This window comes from Eleginops maclovinus, chromosome 2 (genome assembly GCF_036324505.1).
Source record: "Eleginops maclovinus isolate JMC-PN-2008 ecotype Puerto Natales chromosome 2, JC_Emac_rtc_rv5, whole genome shotgun sequence".
Lineage (NCBI taxonomy): Eukaryota > Metazoa > Chordata > Actinopteri > Perciformes > Eleginopidae > Eleginops > Eleginops maclovinus.
In genome coordinates this window covers 5,442,592-5,460,902 of record NC_086350.1, presented here as the reverse complement: position 1 = coordinate 5,460,902, position 18,311 = coordinate 5,442,592, and the positions used below count along the sequence as shown (strand labels likewise).

The 18,311-nt window shown below is 40.4% G+C and overlaps 1 protein-coding gene across 1 annotated transcript; it reads left to right on the top strand.

Annotated features, from left to right (window-relative positions):
* Positions 1 to 1,914: 1,914 nt before the first annotated feature.
* On the top strand, positions 1,915 to 14,757 carry oaz2a (ornithine decarboxylase antizyme 2a). Its single transcript, XM_063904010.1, is given in 6 exon segments — positions 1,915 to 2,119; positions 9,746 to 9,812; positions 9,814 to 9,894; positions 11,523 to 11,695; positions 12,230 to 12,315; positions 12,990 to 14,757. Coding segments are annotated over 6 exon segments (648 nt in total). The 5' UTR covers positions 1,915 to 2,009; the 3' UTR covers positions 13,121 to 14,757.
* Positions 14,758 to 18,311: the final 3,554 nt, after the last annotated feature.

Sequence of the window (18,311 nt, the reverse complement as noted above, 5' to 3'; positions counted from 1 at the left end):
TATATGTTTATTTGAATTATATATATATATATGTGTGCCTGATTTTAAAAGAGAATCCTGAACTGGAAAATCCATAACATATGATTTGATTGAGGTATATAAGAAATAAGATAACAAACATATGGCGTGCTCAAACTCTGGCACTTGGTTATGGGTTTATTTTACTTAGGGAAGGGAAAGAAATGAATAATTGTTCAGACATGAGTAAACAAAATGTGTCAGTCTAGTCAGAGTTAAAATCATATTCATTGTTGTGTCTGGGATAATAACTAACTTAGATGTCTAACAAAGAAAAGTGTGATTCCCAATCTGTTTTGTAAAATAAATCCTATATTTTACAACTGTGAAATTAAACTTAATTGCCAACACTCAAAAGTGTGCTCTTAGGTGTGCTTGGATTCTGATCTTGGAAAACATTGGTCAATGTCTCCCCGTTGGTGGGTTTAAGGAAGAAACTTCTTAAGATGGGTTAGCTCATGAGGCTGAAATGAAGCTGATTCTTTTATAAAACCTGCTTTAGTCCCTCTTGGCAATACAGCTCTCATGTACTAACTGTACACAGACGTCCTTGTCAGGTTTCACTCACTGTTACCTCATGATGAGGGAGTTGCTTCAGGGTGACTGTCGGTTGGCAATGACCCCATGTCCCCTGCTTACCCAGGCAAGATGTCCCGCCAACATCAGAGCTGTGATGTGCGCGGATCAAGTAGCTGCGCTGCTATCTTGTTACTAATCTGATAATCTGTTTGGCACAGAGGCTCTTTTCCATTCCAGTTTACATAACTGGGTCTATGTTCTAGTTCTGGCTGAGAGTCTGGCCAAAGGCAGACCACTGTGAAGGAGAGTGGGACAGTTTTAGACGAAGCAAAGCAAGCTGTGGTCATTTGTAGGAACTTTAAGCTTGTGCTATCTCTCCTTACCTACTTCACCTTGATCCATACCCAGGTTTTCCTTCAGAGAAGTCAGAAGTCAACAAATAGTGCCAGTGGCCTCTTGAGCTCCTGAAATACAGACACCTTAGCTTCAGACTAAGCTATACTTTCACATTATATTTATGGCATTGTCTTTCTCAATTTTTGACTAGGCATTTCAAATATTTACATTATAAAAACATGAACAACATCAGCTGTTTGGATAATACATTGAATTGAATCCACAAGGGCAGTGTCAAAATGTCCTGTAAATCATCCAGACTTAAAGACATTACTCAATTGTAGTAGCCTTCAAGTAATGGTAAGATTTGCGAGCCATGGATAAAAATGAACCTCATTCATGTGTGTTCCATGCAACATAACATATTTGATACAGTTGGCAAATTCCATGGCTATCCTAAAAAAGTGAGGGTTTGCATGATTGACACCTCAGTCAGGCCACGAGTAAGCTAATCCTGCTTTATGGAGTTAAAATCTAAAGAAGTGGGTCAATCCTTAAGGGCAAAATACTTATTGATATTGTGCACGATTGATGTTATCCTGAAAAGTAACTACAGCTCTCAAACCTGGTATAGTTAAGTACATATTTGCATTTTAAATGCAATAAACTAAAAGTAGAAGTACAGTATAATAAAGTGGCATACATTGATAGAAAAGTAAGTAAAATATTACATTAATTTGAGTAATTTATTGAATGTACTCAGTTACTGAACATGAGTTGTGTTTTTTCAAATGTTACTTTGTTCTGTATCTAGCGAAGATATTATATAAAAAATGTTCTTAACAGAATAGCTTATTTATAGTTTCATTTATAATATCATTATTATTATTATTATCCTTGAAATAAAACATGATAATCACATAAATTCTGCCGTTTTAATATTTGTTTTGTTACCGTTTTTGTCAGTTTGTTTACTTTCTGGGATTTCCCATGATGCCTTGCTGCGGCTATAAATACCCCCTCCGTGTCTGGAGACAGCAGACTTGCTGCTGCAGCAGAGCGATGTGTTAAACCTCTCCGTCAAAACAGAGCTAGAAAAACATTCACTTTCTCCAAGGTTTTGTTTTCATTTACGAATGGTGAACTATTCTGTCGAGTTTTTATCGAACAGTAACATTTTCAGTTGTCAAAAAGGACCGAAAGACCCGTGTTTCCTCGAAGCTATCATGCTGAACACAGAGGAAAGGTAGGAGGATGCTGATATTCTTCTAGAAACATCCAGGAGACGTTGATTGTGTCAATGTCAGTTGTGCAATTTAGTTAGACTTAGACGTTTGTTTGTTTGTTTGTTTAGTTTTTATGGAGTCGATAGACCTCCTTAAAGTAGTGTTAGTTAATAAAAAAATGTTTTAGGTAGTTCTAGCTACCTCGCAAAAAGCAGGAAATAAATGTAAATATATAAACAGTGGTGTAATGTAACTCACTACATTTACCAGAGGGGGAAGAACTACTCAGGTCTTGTACTTAAGTAAAAGCAGAATTACCAGTGTGTAGGAATACTTAAAGAACCAAAAGTTAAAGTACTAATTATGGAAATTGGAACATTTCATATATATATAATACGTTTTTATTTTAATATTGATGCATTAAAGTGTTATTAAATTTGGTAAAGGTGCAGCTAGTTTGAATGACTCTTGTATACTGCAGGGTAGCTTGTAAATGTACTCCAGGTTTAACTAAATTCTTATTTAAGTGTTGTTTAAATTTCACATCATTATCCAAATCTGCAAAGTAACCAAGTACAATATTCCCCTCCGAATTGAAGTGGGGTAGAAGCAAAAAGTAGCAACAAAATGTAAATACTCGAGTAAAGTACTCTCTCAAATGAGTACTTACAGTATTTGAGTAAATGTAATTACACTGATGGTAAAAGTAGAAATGACTCTGATACACTCAAAAATACTGGGAAGTTTAACATAAAATAATATTATAAACGTTGACTTTGCTTATACTTAAAACAAAGCAAAATAAAAACAAAGTAGTGGAGTAAACCTAGCTGTGGTGTAGAAGACGTAGAAAGTAATATGCAGTAGAAATACTAAAGAAAAGGACCTCATAATTGTATTCACTGTAAGTTCAGTTAATACACTTGGTTTAATTTCACCACTGCAGATAATGTGCAGTAAACAGACCTGACATAAACATGAGCTGCTCAATCATTCAGAAAGAGAAGTATTTGGCAGTGTTTTTTCTTGTCATGTTAAACAACGAAAGGATCCCTTAACACATGACTGCAAAGTGGAAGTGAAGTCTACCATTATTCATTTCCAAAGTGGATGTCGGAGGCTATTAAAGTTCTCCAGAATAGTCTTTAAACCCTAGACAGGAAACCTATTTCCTACTTAAATCCCCATCACAGCTAGTTAAATCCCAAGTATAAACTAAGTGTTATTTTACTTGTACGACTGCAGCCCACAGACACTTTAATGTATGATTCCTTTGATGATAAATACATACATATATATTTATAATAAGGATGCCTGATTATCAAATTGCTGCATCCAAGATTCACACTGAGCAGCTTGGAAGAACATATGGTAAACAAGTTATAAGCTATAAATGTGATGGATTAGTCCCTTCTCTGTTCAGATGTTGGACTTAGTTGACTGTGCATGTGCTTGACTAGCGACCTTGTACTCCTATATAGGTTTGGTGTTGCTGTGATAGTTATATGTGTTGAATATGCATTACTCTTTTATGTGAGAGGGGATACTAATGTAAATCTAAGCTACATTGTTTTATGAACAATCACATGGCTAGATCATAGTGTGAGGTTTACAAAAAGATGATGTTTGTCTGCTTTGAGTTTGATCATATGACATGCAGAGAGGGAGAGGTGCCTCTTGATGACTATATTAGCTCTCCCTCTGTTATGGCCATGTCAGCTAAAGGCATCAACTGGCCTACATCAGCCTGGTTGCATAACCTCCTCTCTCTGTCTGTGTGTGTGTGTGTGTGTGTGTGTGTGTGTGTGTGTGTGTGTGTGTGTGTGTGTGTGTGTGTGTGTGTGTGTGTGTGTGTGTGTGTGTGTGAGAGACATGGCTGCTTTCACTCAGAAACAGCTGGAGTATCTAACCTGACCTACCTGAGTGCCACTTTAAGTGACTGGCAGTTTTAATCGGTTGCTGCAAGCGTCTGTATCGGAGAGAAATTTTCCGAATCGAAAACGAAACTGTGCTATCCGTTTTCAGCTCTGATCTTGAGATTATAACCTCAGGGTTTATTTTGAAACCGCAGACTGGGCAGTGATGCAGGCCAGGCTGTGATGCAGACTATTAGCATTCACATGTCGGTAACAAAGTGCAGATGGGCTTGAAATGACCACACTCGGGAGGAAATGGCTGCCAGTAGCAGAATGACTTTAAGAGGCTCTTCACGTGCTCAAAACAAACATTTTCAGAGCTGCAAGTAATGATTATTTACCCTATCGGTTTATCAAATGAGTTTTTCTTGATTGTTTGACCCTTTTAAACAGGATTATCCGAATTTCTCAAAGCTCAAGTTGACATAATTAGGTGACAGGAAATTAATTAACAGCTATTTTTGGAAATCAGATTGTCGTATTGATGAATTCACTGATTTCTTTCAGCTCTAATCATTTTATTATTAATAAGATGAAAAAGTGGGAAACGGATGTGAAAAGTGCCATTTCTTTGGTCACCTTTACCTCTTTACAGTCCTTTTTCCATGATATTTTCTGAGACTCGTACCCTGCCATGATCATTTCATGGTTTTTTAACTTTTAATGTGGCACATCATCGCCCACACACACATGCCAAACACCCCGACACACCCTTTCTGCTGGTGGGTTGACGGGTTGATGTTTTTCCCTGGCAAGAAAATGAAATGGAGACCAAAATGCTGCGGTGATAAGATGATTTACAGCCTTGTTTGCTTATTCCCTCAGTTTGGTATCGCACTGTTATTCTGTGTTGCCATAGGCCTACCAAACTGTGCCTGTACTGACAAAGCTGTGCTGGAGCTTTGAACCGTGAACACAAACTCCTCCTGTGTTTCGGGCGTGGCAAATGTCTGTGTTAGGGATGTTATTTAACTGCCATGTGCTCCATATAAGTGCTGCCTGTTGGTAGGTCTTTGATTGGTGCGGCTTCGTTAATTACTGTTATAACATGAACCATATTTTTTTACAAATCATTAACAGAATGAGATTTTTGATAAATAACCAACAGTATTGTGGATATATTAACGAAGTGGGTGAAGGCAGATAATAGAACTGCTCCGTAAGTTTAGAAAGGGACATTTATTTACTTAATGCAGCCTTTAAGACACAAAAACATGTACTCTGATCTCATTATTGATATGTTACCCAGCCCTAATTCTACTTTTCCAAAGTGGTAGTCCTTCCTACTCACATCCTCCTCCTTTCCACAGTGTGTTTTTGCGCTTCCCATTTGTTCCTCTACACTTTGCTGATTTGAATATCTCGCTCTGCACTGTCCTGGTTATTTAGACTGGTCTGGTTGTTATTGTTGTTTTCTGTGAGTCCAGCCTTTCACAGCCACAGTTTGTGTCAGTGCGTGGTGTTTGGACAGGGATACGTCCATCCTTCCTGTTTCTGTCTCTACGTATTTCCGACACGTTGCTCTGCCAAACTTCCAGGGGTCGGAAGAGGTCCGACGACTCTCCTGTTTACTTTCTCTCACCAGCAATGCATTGTTTATCTTTATATCTCCAACCTAAACCAGTTTTGGGGTTAACAGCCATGTTTGTGTGGACAATCTAAGTTTAAGTTGTGTCTTTTTCCATAGTTACGCTGTTAATTATAATGTGAGAGGTTGTTTTGGTGTGTCAGGATTCTTGGAGAACCTGTCAGAGCACTTCCTGTTTTAGTTGAGTTGTGTGTTTCTTGGCTAGCGGCTGAACTTTGCCGCCTTAGCTGGCCAACTGGGCCCCGAAACAATCCACCTGAAAGCAGCTCTCAAAACAACTCGGTTCAGGGAGCAAGCAGTGGAAGCATTAATCCTGTAAAACACTTTTTCCTCTTGCATGTCCTCACCCCTCGAGGTCTGGCAGAATTGGACAGTGACGCACTTGGCATCTTTGAGTCTCTCTCCAACACACAGATGATTAAATCCTCACCAGCATATTAATACAGGCCAGGAGTGAGTGTGTGTGTGTGTGTGTGTGTGTGTGTGTGTGTGTGTGTGTGTGTGTGTGTGTGTGTGTGTGTGTGTGTGTGTGTGTGTGTGTGTGTGTGTGTGTGTGTGTGTGTGTGTGTGTGTGTGTGTGTGTGTGTGTGTGTGTGTGTGTGTGTGTGTGTGTGTGTGTGTGTGTGTGTGTGTGTGTGTGTGTGTGTGTGTGTAAATTCCTTCACACAGTGCTGCACACTTTTTCAACCCATAGAGTTGACCTTCTCAAACGTAACCTAAATACTGTTTTAGGATAACCTTGTAACCTTTTGGTGTGCTAAAGACTGAAGCTAGAGGGGCATCATGGCACAGGGGGCGGTGGGGCAGGAGAGCTGCTTAGAGTGTGTCTGAAATGTCAGAAGACCAAAGTGTCGTCTTTCAAAACAAGCTGGCATTTCCATCAAGGACAGGCTCTCCTGTCTGCTCTGGAAGGGAACATGGAAAAAGAGAAGCTGGTCTTGACATCTTGGCAAGCGTGCTAATCTCTTCCCCCTACCTGCCATCCCCAAACACTGGTTCACTTTTGTTTCTGTGGAATTTTTTTTTTTAAAACTCCTGACGACTTCCATGTTTTGCTAGAGGAGATTGTGGTACAGTGGTCAGTAGAGGAATTTAAGTAATGTACTGCACCTATAATGTGAAGGTACTTGAACTATTTCCATTTATTTCTGCATCCAGCCCAACTATATTTCACTGCTTACAACTTGAAAACTACAATTACTCAATAAAATCTTATGAATTCTTAGCGATTAAAGCACCAACAAGTTCATTATATTAGTGACTATCCTGCTTATGAGTTCATGCATCTTAAAAAAGATTATGTTTTACTCCTGCATAAACACTACTTTTTAATAGGTCTTGCTGCTTCTTATTTTCATGTATGATGAATCATTTTAAATGCAGGACTTATAATTGAGTATGTTTCTATTGTCGTTGCACCCTAAAATCTTTTTTGTTACCAAATCACGCACTTTCTTTTTCTTAATTGTTTGTAATGAGTGAGTGGGGGTGGAAATTTACATTAAGCATGTCAACATTTACAAAGTTTCATAAAAGATGACATACAAACATGTTAAATATAATAAATTACCAACAAGCAGTTGATGAATAATACATAATATTGCAATATATGGACAAACAAGTAAATCACTTTCATTATTAGTCCATTAAACATTAGATAATACTGACAATTTATTGAGTTAATTATGGATTCAACTGTTCAGTTTAGTGTTACATGGTGCGCCGATACTAGAAAGGTATCGCGATACCCTGCCGTTAAAAACGCAACGATTCCCCCATTTCATCAGTATCGGTACTTTAAGAATGAATGTTTTAATAAGAGCCGTATTTCCTGTGTGTGTTCAGCGCTCTGCTTCCACTCCCTGCAGCCGTGCCTGTGCCTCCCCTCTCTCATGCACGCTCTAGCTGTCATATCATGTGACAAAACGAGAGCATGGCTGCAAGTGCAATTGTCGATGGGCTTCGGCATGTTGACGAAAAAGACGCAAGAAACAAAATTTGGAAATATTTTGGTTTCATCTCTGCTGACGGAGAACACGCAGCTCTACATGATCACCGCCGCAGCTCCGCCAGTTGCGACCGGACCCGTGCGCGGAGCAAAACACGTACTTCAAGTTGAGGACCTAACACACTTAACTATCTTATCTACATCTGGAACTAGCTAAACTAGTTATAAATAGGTTTATTCTTCACTGTCGGGTCTCTCATTGCTGGATCATTGAGCTGCATGAGACGGGTATGAGTGACTGTCAGGAGAGGAGAGGGAGAGAGAGAGGGGAAAAGAGAGCACTCCATTTATTTCTCCCGTGTTATGATCCAAAGTTCAAATGTCAACTTTTAAATAATGTAGTTCATCTACTATAAGTAGTTTGTTTAACAGATGTTTTCTCCCAGGTTTGAAATAAAGCACAATAATGACATTTAAGACGGCTTCCCCTTTTCTAAGAAAGGTACCGAAATCGCAATTCTGGACTTGGTTTCGAAACAAAAATGTTGGTATCGTGACAACACTAGTTCAGTTCATTTGTTTTTGTCATCGTCGACACCAATAGCTACATGATGAAACGGGGAAAAGGTGTGCACAGTTTCTGCTGCAGAGTAAGCGGTGTGACATAAACACCTTTTTGTTCGTATTGCAGGTATGCAGGTCAGGTGGTCCAGGTTACCTGTGCGCTCTGCAGGGAAACTGGCTGTCAGCTGTCTCGTGACTCGGGTCATATCTGTCTATTTACCCAATAACAGTTTGGTGCAGCTCGTGCACTTCAAACAGAAGATGTAGATCCTGTTTGTTTGCTTTAAAGGTGCGAGACTCTCTCAGGGTCAAATAATAATAAAGGCCAACATTTTCAAAATAAGTGAGAATCCTCATCCCTTGTATCCGGGCTACTCGGCCTTCTGCCATCATGCCTGGTTAGAGTAGCACGACTGTAACTCAAAGCGCCGGGGATGTGTGTTCCCAAAAGCCTCTACAGCTATTTGCAGACGTGTTTACAGATCATGTGCTTGTTGAGATGCATGCCTTACAGGACACTCGCTCAAGGCGTCAGGAGCTCTTTGAATGCAGACAATTAATCAGAGGCTTTAATTCTGTCTTTCACCGGCTCATAAACATCAGGGATGGTTTGTCAATAGGCTGAAACTTGTCGGGGTCTGCCCACATCACATGATCAGTCTTGCTTTGTGTTTTATGATTTGAATCATGGTCACAGGGTTGGAGAAAAAAATGCCCAAATCTATATATAGCCAACATGGCTGGACTACTTAGACCACCGTGTCTCATGTTTAAGGCCAAACAGTTTAAGTTCCTTCTGGTTAGAGACTCGTCTGATCTCTGCCTGAGGCAGTATTGATTCACAGACTACAGTCACACTAGAGGAATTTATTCTGTCAGGATTTCTATTGTTTGAATAGATACTTGTAGGATTCTTATGAAACAAAGCAGTTTGATCATGTTCAGTCCCTCTGGCAGTCCCTGAGACGTCATTGGTGGAGCATGTTAACACAGGTGCTTTGTGTTGGGTGATTACAAGGAGGTGCTTAATGAAGTGGAGAGGAGTGTGTGTGTGTGAGGCAACACACTCAGAGACTAACATCAGAAGCAGAGTGACATTAATACACGATCAGATGCTCTGTGGAGTTTGCGTTTGAATTTCATTTCCTTGTAAACAAACCGGCGTCCTGTGGTCGAAGGATTCAGATAGAACTGCGCTAGATTGAGTATTTGGTTTTGGTTTTGTCAGTCCAAAACTCCCAAGATATTTTGTATCATTATGGGGCTGATTTTGGCTTTTTAGTTGCCATTTTTGGATTGAAAATGTACTGTAACAATTGAGCGATTATTACAAGTGTTGCTTTATTCCTAGAATAATTATGTAGCTATACTTGCTAGTGTGTATGTTACAATCCCCAGAATAGTAGGCAAAGAAATGATGAAATAAGGGGAATATAAATGCATTTCTACAAAGTGCTTCTAGCTTTTAAAATCTCCAAGGTACATTTAAATATTGTGATACAATACTTCATCTGGCCAGTGTGTCTTAGGCGATAGGGACGTTGCAGCTGCAGGTAATCGTAATAATGGTTCTGTGTGCAGGAAGATATTTTGAAACGGAAATTCTGACAGATTCATCTTTTCTCCACAGTTCCTGGTTATCGGGGCCACGGCTCCCCGGCTCCAACCCTCAGTCTCCGGGGCCTCAGTGGTGCTCCTGATGCCCCTCACCCACAGTTAAAGATCCCGGGTGGGCGAGGGACTGTCAGGGATCACTCCGTCGGGGTGCAGCTACACAAGGTGACAGTCCACACTCACACTTCCTGGTGAAGGACGCAAACCTAAAACCACAGAACATCCAAACCCCATAACAAAAAGTTCTGCTGATAAAACAGTCGCAGTGATGTTCTGGTTGAGTTTGAAAGCAAATATCTGGCCCATTATTGTCATATTAATTATAAAGGAAAAAAAACTGGACCCAACGGTTATTAAAAGAGTCTTTCTTCTGTATTTTAAAGACTTTTATTTGACTTAGAAGACATTTTTTTTTAAAGCAAATTGGTTCTGAAGGTAAAAATAATGTCGTTCTTATTCACTGTCACCATTTAAGGTATTCCGTTTAAGTGCTTTATCCTTCAGGGACCCTTCTTATAACCGTGCTAATGACTTGTACCCTCATTTTGCAAAATCACTTTTTTTTAAAGCTTCAAAATCCTTTAATCCGTCTCCTGCTCATCATCTGCACCTGCGATGGATTTGCTGCATGACCTCTTTCATTCACCTGGTTCCGGAACAGGGTTTATAATTAAGAGCATTGAGTTTGTTCACATAGACAGAACATCAGACCGTAAAAATGAAAGTGTGGATTGCCTAAACCTCCCTACATAAACCGCCATGTCCAATCTAGTGTGTGTGTGCGTGTGTGTCAAAATGTACACAGGACTGACTGTCCCCGAGGATTACAGATTTAGGATCAGACAGATGAGTCATAACTGTCACACTGACCTCCTCATCAGGTTTTTCATGACTGATGTGTGTTCGTGCAAACTTGTCGCATCCCATAATTACCAAATCATACGGCACATTAAATATCTTCAGATTTATATCTTAGTCAGTTAATAAAACCAGAAGAGGTTTCACCACACATCAGTTACAGAGGAAGACTCGTCTGCTGCTCGCACGATACTCCATGCTGCTTCTTAAAGATACCCACTCCACCAAAACCACTTCCTGTTTGACTCTTCAGACTCAAAGGCAGAAAGCGGTGTTCTTTTTTTAAACTTTAAAGAACCCAGTGATGGAGTAACACCAAGGAACCATCACGGACACGTTTAACCTGCTATTTCTCCCAAATTTGGTACAATATATCTTATAATTTCCTCTTTACTACCTGGGGATTGACAGACAGCTTAGGTTTCAGTGTTGTGCAGTACTGAAGCGATGGCATTGCTGCTTCTATCCCTGCGTTCACATATTTACTGCAGACAAACAATATCTCCAGCTCAGACCGGCTTCCTAAATCCAGTCAGATTGTAAACAGCCTCTCAGAGCCACGCAGGTCCCGCCCACATTAATTAACCCTTAAGTATTTGATCATTGTTATTGGGTGGAAACAACATGAAATATTTCCCTTGATTATCTGACAGGTAATGGATGATCATGACTAAAAGCAGCAGTTTTTAATGCCTGATTTATAATATAAATTATTATGTTTTCTGAAGTAGGATGGTAAAACAAGTCTGTCTTTTGAGTGGAGAGTTAAGAAATGGAGAAAATGAAGAACATTAATGACATTTTCTTAAGCCTGCTATGTGACTACAGCTCAAACTTAAGGGTCTCACTTTAAAATGTCAGCATTAAAGCCAAAAAATACAATTGAATTAAGTAATTAAATGTCTTTCTGTTGTGTCTTATCTCTAATGCTCCAGGATGAGAAGTTGACAGTAACGCAGGCCAATACAGCGAGTGGGACCCCCTCTTTTCTACGCTTCCAGTACCAGCTGAATGAGCGCCGCTCAGCCTCCTGGGATACGTTTCTATCAAGAGGCAGCCTCTTCCTGGAGATCCCCGCCGGGGCGCTGGTGGACGGGAGCAAAGAAGGGTAAGGACCGGTTCAGACCCCTACAGAATGTTTAGGTGAACGAAGCCTCTAAGGGGGAACCTTTTACCACTTTACTTCACTCTCTTTGGTTTAAAAAATTGCATTTGAATGTATTCAAATTCACAAAAACTATATCAAGCCCACAGGGGAGATTCAGGGGAATTCTTTTTCAATATCGGACATGAGAGGCTGCTATCATCCTGTTTTGAGTCCGTCAGTGCAGCTCAGATTAAAATGAATGCTAATAAATTTGGTTTGCAGCACCTGGCTTTGTGCCGGGCTGTAATCGATGCCAGAGGCAGAGTAACCTCGCTCGCTGCGGTAGCACAGCTCTGCAGCTGCCACTGCATCATTATGTAAAGAGGGGAAACAAAACGCTGTGCTCACCACTCTACTTGTTTAGAACTGGTTCTCTCTCTGTCACTCTTTCACTTCATTCAATATGCTGTTCTGGTTTGAATGCAACAGACAAAAAAGACAAATTAAAAAGAGACTGAAGAAAGTAATCCGTCTCTCTGTCTGTGTGTTCCTCAGGCTGACGGCGCTGCTGGAGTTTGTGGAGGAGAAGCTGAAAGTTAGCTACGTGTTCCTGTGGTTCCATAAAAACAGAGAGGATCGATGTAAGAGCTCTTCTTCTTTCTAAAAACTGTTTTCTTTTTTAGAGGCAGTATTTGCTTTTTACAACCTTTTTAAATTGAGTTTAAAAAACATCAATGATCTAGATTTTACTAAAAGGATTTCCCGTTGTGAGGCAAAACGTTGCTTTTGACTGAGCCAGTTTAGGAACTCAAGGGGGTAAAAATCTTATTTTGAAGTTGAAAAACACACTGATCTCCACCTTTAACACCTTAACCTCATTATTTAACATGTTCTATCTTATTTATTTAATCTGTACACCTAAAATGGAGTGGACAATCTTTTTATCCAATTTATAATTTTACGGCACACTAATACTTTATTGTCAGGTAAAGTCTGAAATGTTTCTTGGATTACAGCAGGGAAGATAAAAGGAAACAGACATTTAAAACCACTGAAGACAATATGTCTAATGTACATTTGAACTGGGATTTATCTCAATCCATAGAACCGAGAACAAAAGCATGGTCTTTGTTTCATTCATACGGGACAAAGATAAGAATATTCAGACAAACAGATCAAAAGAACAGCACACAGCAGCGCACTTCCTGTTTTAAATTACCATAACGACTTAACCTGCAGTGTACCTGAGGCGTCTCATTCGTACATCTGCGTTTAAATGTCTGACTCTCTCCCTGTCCCTCCCCCTCTCCCTCAGCGGCCATCATCAGGACGTTCCACTATATGGGCTTTGAGATGGTGAAGCCGGGACACCCCATGGTACCGGCCCGGCTTGATCTGGCCTTCATGGTTTACTCTCTGGAGAACAGCAGCTCAGACGAGGAGTGACCGACACCCCCTGACAACTCCCTCTCTCACCCTACAGCCCCCCCCCATAGAAACACACCTTCTGCCTGTTTTTCTCCTTTCGATCTGACACAAACGTCCCACAGAGTCACTGACTGGGAGGTGTCACCTTTTTTTTTTAATAGACTTGTGATGAAGGGGGGGCAGATTTCTATGTGACGAGGAAATCTGCAGATGGGATACACAGGGAGCGACGGAGATTGAACTAAGCCATCACGTGCATCTTGGGATTTGGGCTTTTTCTTGACTTTTCCTGCCGCTGAGTGGCTCCTCTCTTGGATATATCTCTCCTGACAGCTCTGACCGTTTGATGAGAAATGAGACTTTGTGTGCGCTATGTCCTGCAAGCTGTGTTCGGTAGGGATAAAAAGAGGGAATTATGGATTATTAAAATGATGTTTTACTTCATAGAAAAGATGGGTGATGCATTTTACATTAGAGCCCATGTTAGTATTACTCTTCCTCCTGACTCATGTTTAGGCATCATTCCAGCACCTTTTGGTCTATTTCAAGCTTTTTAGCCACAAGAAAACCCTGTTAGTCCGTCTAAAGGTATGAAAACCACCCTGTTAGTGAGTCGCAACACGCTCGTCGAGGTCAACCGCCCCCCTCCTCCTCTTGGCGATAATCAACCTGTCACTCAGACGGGAGGAAGAGGAGAGCGGTCTCTGTTTGGTTTCCCCTTCACACTGAAACCGGCGCTTCGAGTTGCTTTGTTTTTTTTCAAAGATTGTAATCTTAATAATTACAGTTACTTTGCATTTTAAATACATCATGTTTTAATCTTGTGAAGCCCCGGTTTGGGCCTCATGTATTTTCATTACATCACATTTAGCGTTAAACATCTTCTTCTAGTTCCATTTTGTATTGATGGAGTGAAAGCAGGAAATACATTTAAGCCCTTTCCATACAGCACAGAAAACACATTGTATGTAAAAATATACATTTAGGAATGCGAAAGACACAAACTGGGGCTTCATTCAGCCTGTAGAATCTTCTCAGTCGAACGCTCGGTTGAAACGAGGCTTTTTGTGCCTAAAGAGAAGAGTGCAATGTTCACATTTTTTACTGTAGAGTCTTATTGAGGAATGTGTCTATTTTATTTGATCCCATGCTGATTCAGACCTTTGTGAGGAAAAGGAGCTCCTTGTAGAGGTACAACAGGAGCAGGTGAATACCATATATGCAATAAGAGTAACGCCAAAGAATCCGATGTCTGTAAACACCCGGTTCAATATCCAGCTGATGTAAGCCTATGGTATGTAAAGCAATATTAACCTACATTCCCCAGAGTAGTCTCTTCCATATTGGTGTTGGGATAGTGTGTGTGTGGGCGGGGGGAGGTGGTGCTTTTTCTTCTTCTGCATGTCTTCACATCATACAAGTCTTCTTTGCTACTGATTGAGCCCCCAACTATAAGCTGTTAGGAAATGTCAATAAATGAATTTTCTCAGAGGTATATTTTTATCTATGTATATTTCTCTAATGTTTACTGTGATAGATTAGGGATTTTTTTTGTCCTCAGTGACATAGCTAGCCACCATTTAATGACAATCCACTATTGTATACTCTGGATTTTTTTTGTCTTGGGGAAAAAACAATAAAAGTTGTTATCCTAATGTTTGCTTTTGCTTTGTTTTTGTGAGACTTTCCGATTTTTCATTTTGGCATTTTGTGTTGTTTTCTGACCGGATTAAGGAAAAATATAGGTTGGATTTTCATGAAATTTGGTGTAAGGCTGTACCAAGAGCCAAGAAAAAAAAGCTTTTAAATTTTGGAGTAGATGTGATTTGGTGCAGATACACAAATGATGTTTTATATATATTTATATACACTGCCCGGCCAAAAAAAGGCTCATAGGCCTGTGGGGGGCAGTGCTATGATCTGGGTTTGCTGCAGTTGGTCTGGTCTAGGTTCAGCAATGTGCCCAAAGAATGAGGTCACCTTACTACCTGAACTGAAGGACCCGGTTATTCCATCAATGGATTTTTTCTTCCCTGATGGCATGAGCATGCTCCAAGATGATAATGCCAGGATCCATCGGGCTCAAATTGTGAAAATGAGACATCATTTTCACACATGGATTGGCCCCCACAGAGTCCAGATCTGAACCCGATTGAGAATCTTTGGGATGTGCTGGAGAAGACTTTGTGCAGTGGTCCGAATCTCCCGTCATCAAGGCAAGATCAAAAAAATAATATTGAATGCAACTCTGGTCAGAAATAAATGTTGTGACATTGCAGAAGCCTGTGGAAACGACTCCACAGTGAATGTGGGCCTTAAATCAAAACTGAAGGCGGTCCAACGAATATTAGAGTGTGTGGCCTTTTTTTTTTGGCCCGGAGAGCGAGCATTGGTGCTGCATTCAGGTCCTTCTTTAATAATCGGAATAATCCCTAACCGGTGGAATTCACACGAATGACAATCCAGTTGTTGTTTAAAACACTGAACAAACAACATTAGGAGTAACAATATCCCCCACCCTGGAAATCAGAGGAAAAGGTGAATGCAGTGTCAGACTCGGGGAATGTCTGCACATGTTTCATTGCTCTGGGGCTTTTGTTGAACTCGTTTTGGTATTTTCCAGAAAGAATTTCGCTGTTAAAACCAGAAAACAAGCAAACGAAACTGTGAAGCCACACTGGAGGCCTTAAAATAACTTCAATTATACGAGCAGAACTCCACGGCAGACAAATTAGGACTGATACGAGATAAAGAAAATGTGGAAATCAGTTATGACGATACAGATTTAACTTCATAAAGTGTTTTGTTTTATAAACAGTAGCTGACTCAGGCGCTAATCTCCAACTAGTTCAACTCTCCATTGGCTTCCCGCCAAACACCGCAACAACGTCATTTGACAGATCTATTTTCAGGATGGACTCAGCTGTGCGATATCTGCGGCTCTAATGCAGCAGCAACCTGCTTTTAAACGTCCGTTTTCTATCCTGTCTGTCATGGCTTTAACCTGCTGAGGTGCAAAACACAACAACAACAACAACAACAACAACAACAACACGAGAAGCACGAAGCTAAATACTAAACCTTTTCCGGGTTAACATATTTCTTTAACCAGCAAGATAGAATAAAACAACATAGTGAAGGTGTCCTATTGCGTGTTCTTTGTAAACAAGCAAAGGTTTACCTCCACTTTCTGACCAAATAGCAATTTGCTTAACAAACAAGTTCCCTCCAAAGAGGAAACATTTGCACATCCTGCATCATGTTTACTTGCAAGCAGGCATCTCTTTGTTTACTATTGGGTTTTGTTATTTAATAAACTAACTGTCTTTTTATTTTTTACATTCGATTCTCTATGTTCTAAATTCTACCTTGCCTATATTTGATTTCCTCCTTCTATGATTATTAAAAGTACCAAACACGGAGGTAATGCCTTGTAGGTACATAACACACTGAGTAATTAAATGTACGTCTGATTCTGATATGCTTTTATACAATTCTGTCCTTGTTTTGACAGCAGCATTTATCATTTTTGGGGTCAAAACAACACCTAAAAATACACAAATTAACCTCTCCACATCAAGACTGTGTAGAAAATTCCCTGTTAGAGGTGAAAACTCATTTTAGCATCTCTAGTGGTCAAATATCCACACAGAAATGTGTCTCTGGGCCTCTCTGTAAAATGAATACCTCTTTCTGTATCTGCTGTTTCCCATTTAAAATCTGAAGTCAGGCATTCGAGCTGAGTCAGTAATCCCCTGGACTAAATCCTGCTGGCCTTAATCTTACTCTGCCTTTATATAAACTCACCTCCGCGTGAGGCAGATGAGCGGTTACCACATCAGCTTCACTCCCTGCGCACATTACTCAGAAATATACCACCCTCCGTTTAAAAGTACCCGGTGAGTAAGTGAGTTTAAAGCAGTCGGTACTAATCCGCTCAGAAGACCTCACTGAAGAGCAGATCAGATGTAATGTACGTCTCTTCCTGGTGTCACTACTGCTGACAAAATTACCTCACCACAAGGTCGGTTCTGGAGGTTTGGTATCACATGATCTATATCAGCAGATGAGGTTTTCCCTTCCCTGTATAGTGTTATATAGGTGTGTGTGTGTGTGTGTGTGTGTGTGTGTGTGTGTGTGTGTGTGTGTGTGTGTGTGTGTGTGTGTGTGTGTGTGTGTGTGTGTGTGCATGTTAGTGGTCTGCAAAGGCTTAAATCCCTGTGTTCCTTCCAGAGGAGGTTTCTCTCACTCCCCCCCCCCCCCTCGCGCCTGAAACGCCTCCATTGGACTCCTTTGTTTGCATCCATAACATAGTGACATCACTGTAATCACTCTCGCTTCTATTAGCTAGCCTCCAACACATTGTACATGATAGGCTAAGGGGCGGGACATCTCTAAGCGGTTGACCAATCACAACAGAGCAGGCCAGCTAACCAATCAGAGCAGACTGGGCTCTGGTTTCAGACAGAGGGTGAAAAGACGCAGGCAATTTGAGAAAAAATAAAGAGCTTTTTGAATATTAAAGCATATCGCAGTAGAGACACAATATACAAATATGAAAGCAGATACATGAGCAGAATAGGGGCACCTTTAAATTGCATTCTTGAACTAACAAACAGCATATCCCCCAAACAATCTCATTTGAGTTAGTTTTTATATTATCTTACATTATGTAACATGTTTTTGTATGTTGCAACCTTTTGCCTAACTCGTGTTTTTTGTGCAAAGGGAAAAAAAGTCCAATGTCACAACAGTATAAGAATTCAGACAGTTTGACGCTTCCAATTACCCTTGATCATCCTTGAGATGTTTCTACACGTTGATGGGGCCCACCTGTGCTAAATTCAACTGATTGGATGTAATTGGGAAAGGCGCACACCTGTCAGAGCGAAACACAATTACCTGCAGAGCTCAGAGAGAGGATGGTGTTGAGGCACAGATGGTGGAGAGCTTAAACATTACATTTGCTTTATTGAAGGTTCCCAAGAGCATAACTGTTCATTGGAGGACGTTTGTGAATCATCCTTCCTAGAGCAGGCCACCTGGTCAAACAGATCATAATGGATGAGCCCCAGAGTGTGAAGACCTAAAGAAACTTCTGGAAGGACAGCTATCAGTGAAACACTCAAAGATATGTTCTTTATTTTTGGCAAAAAATAAGCCTCTCCTCAACGAAGACAAGAAAAGCCCGGTCTGATGAAAACTGAGA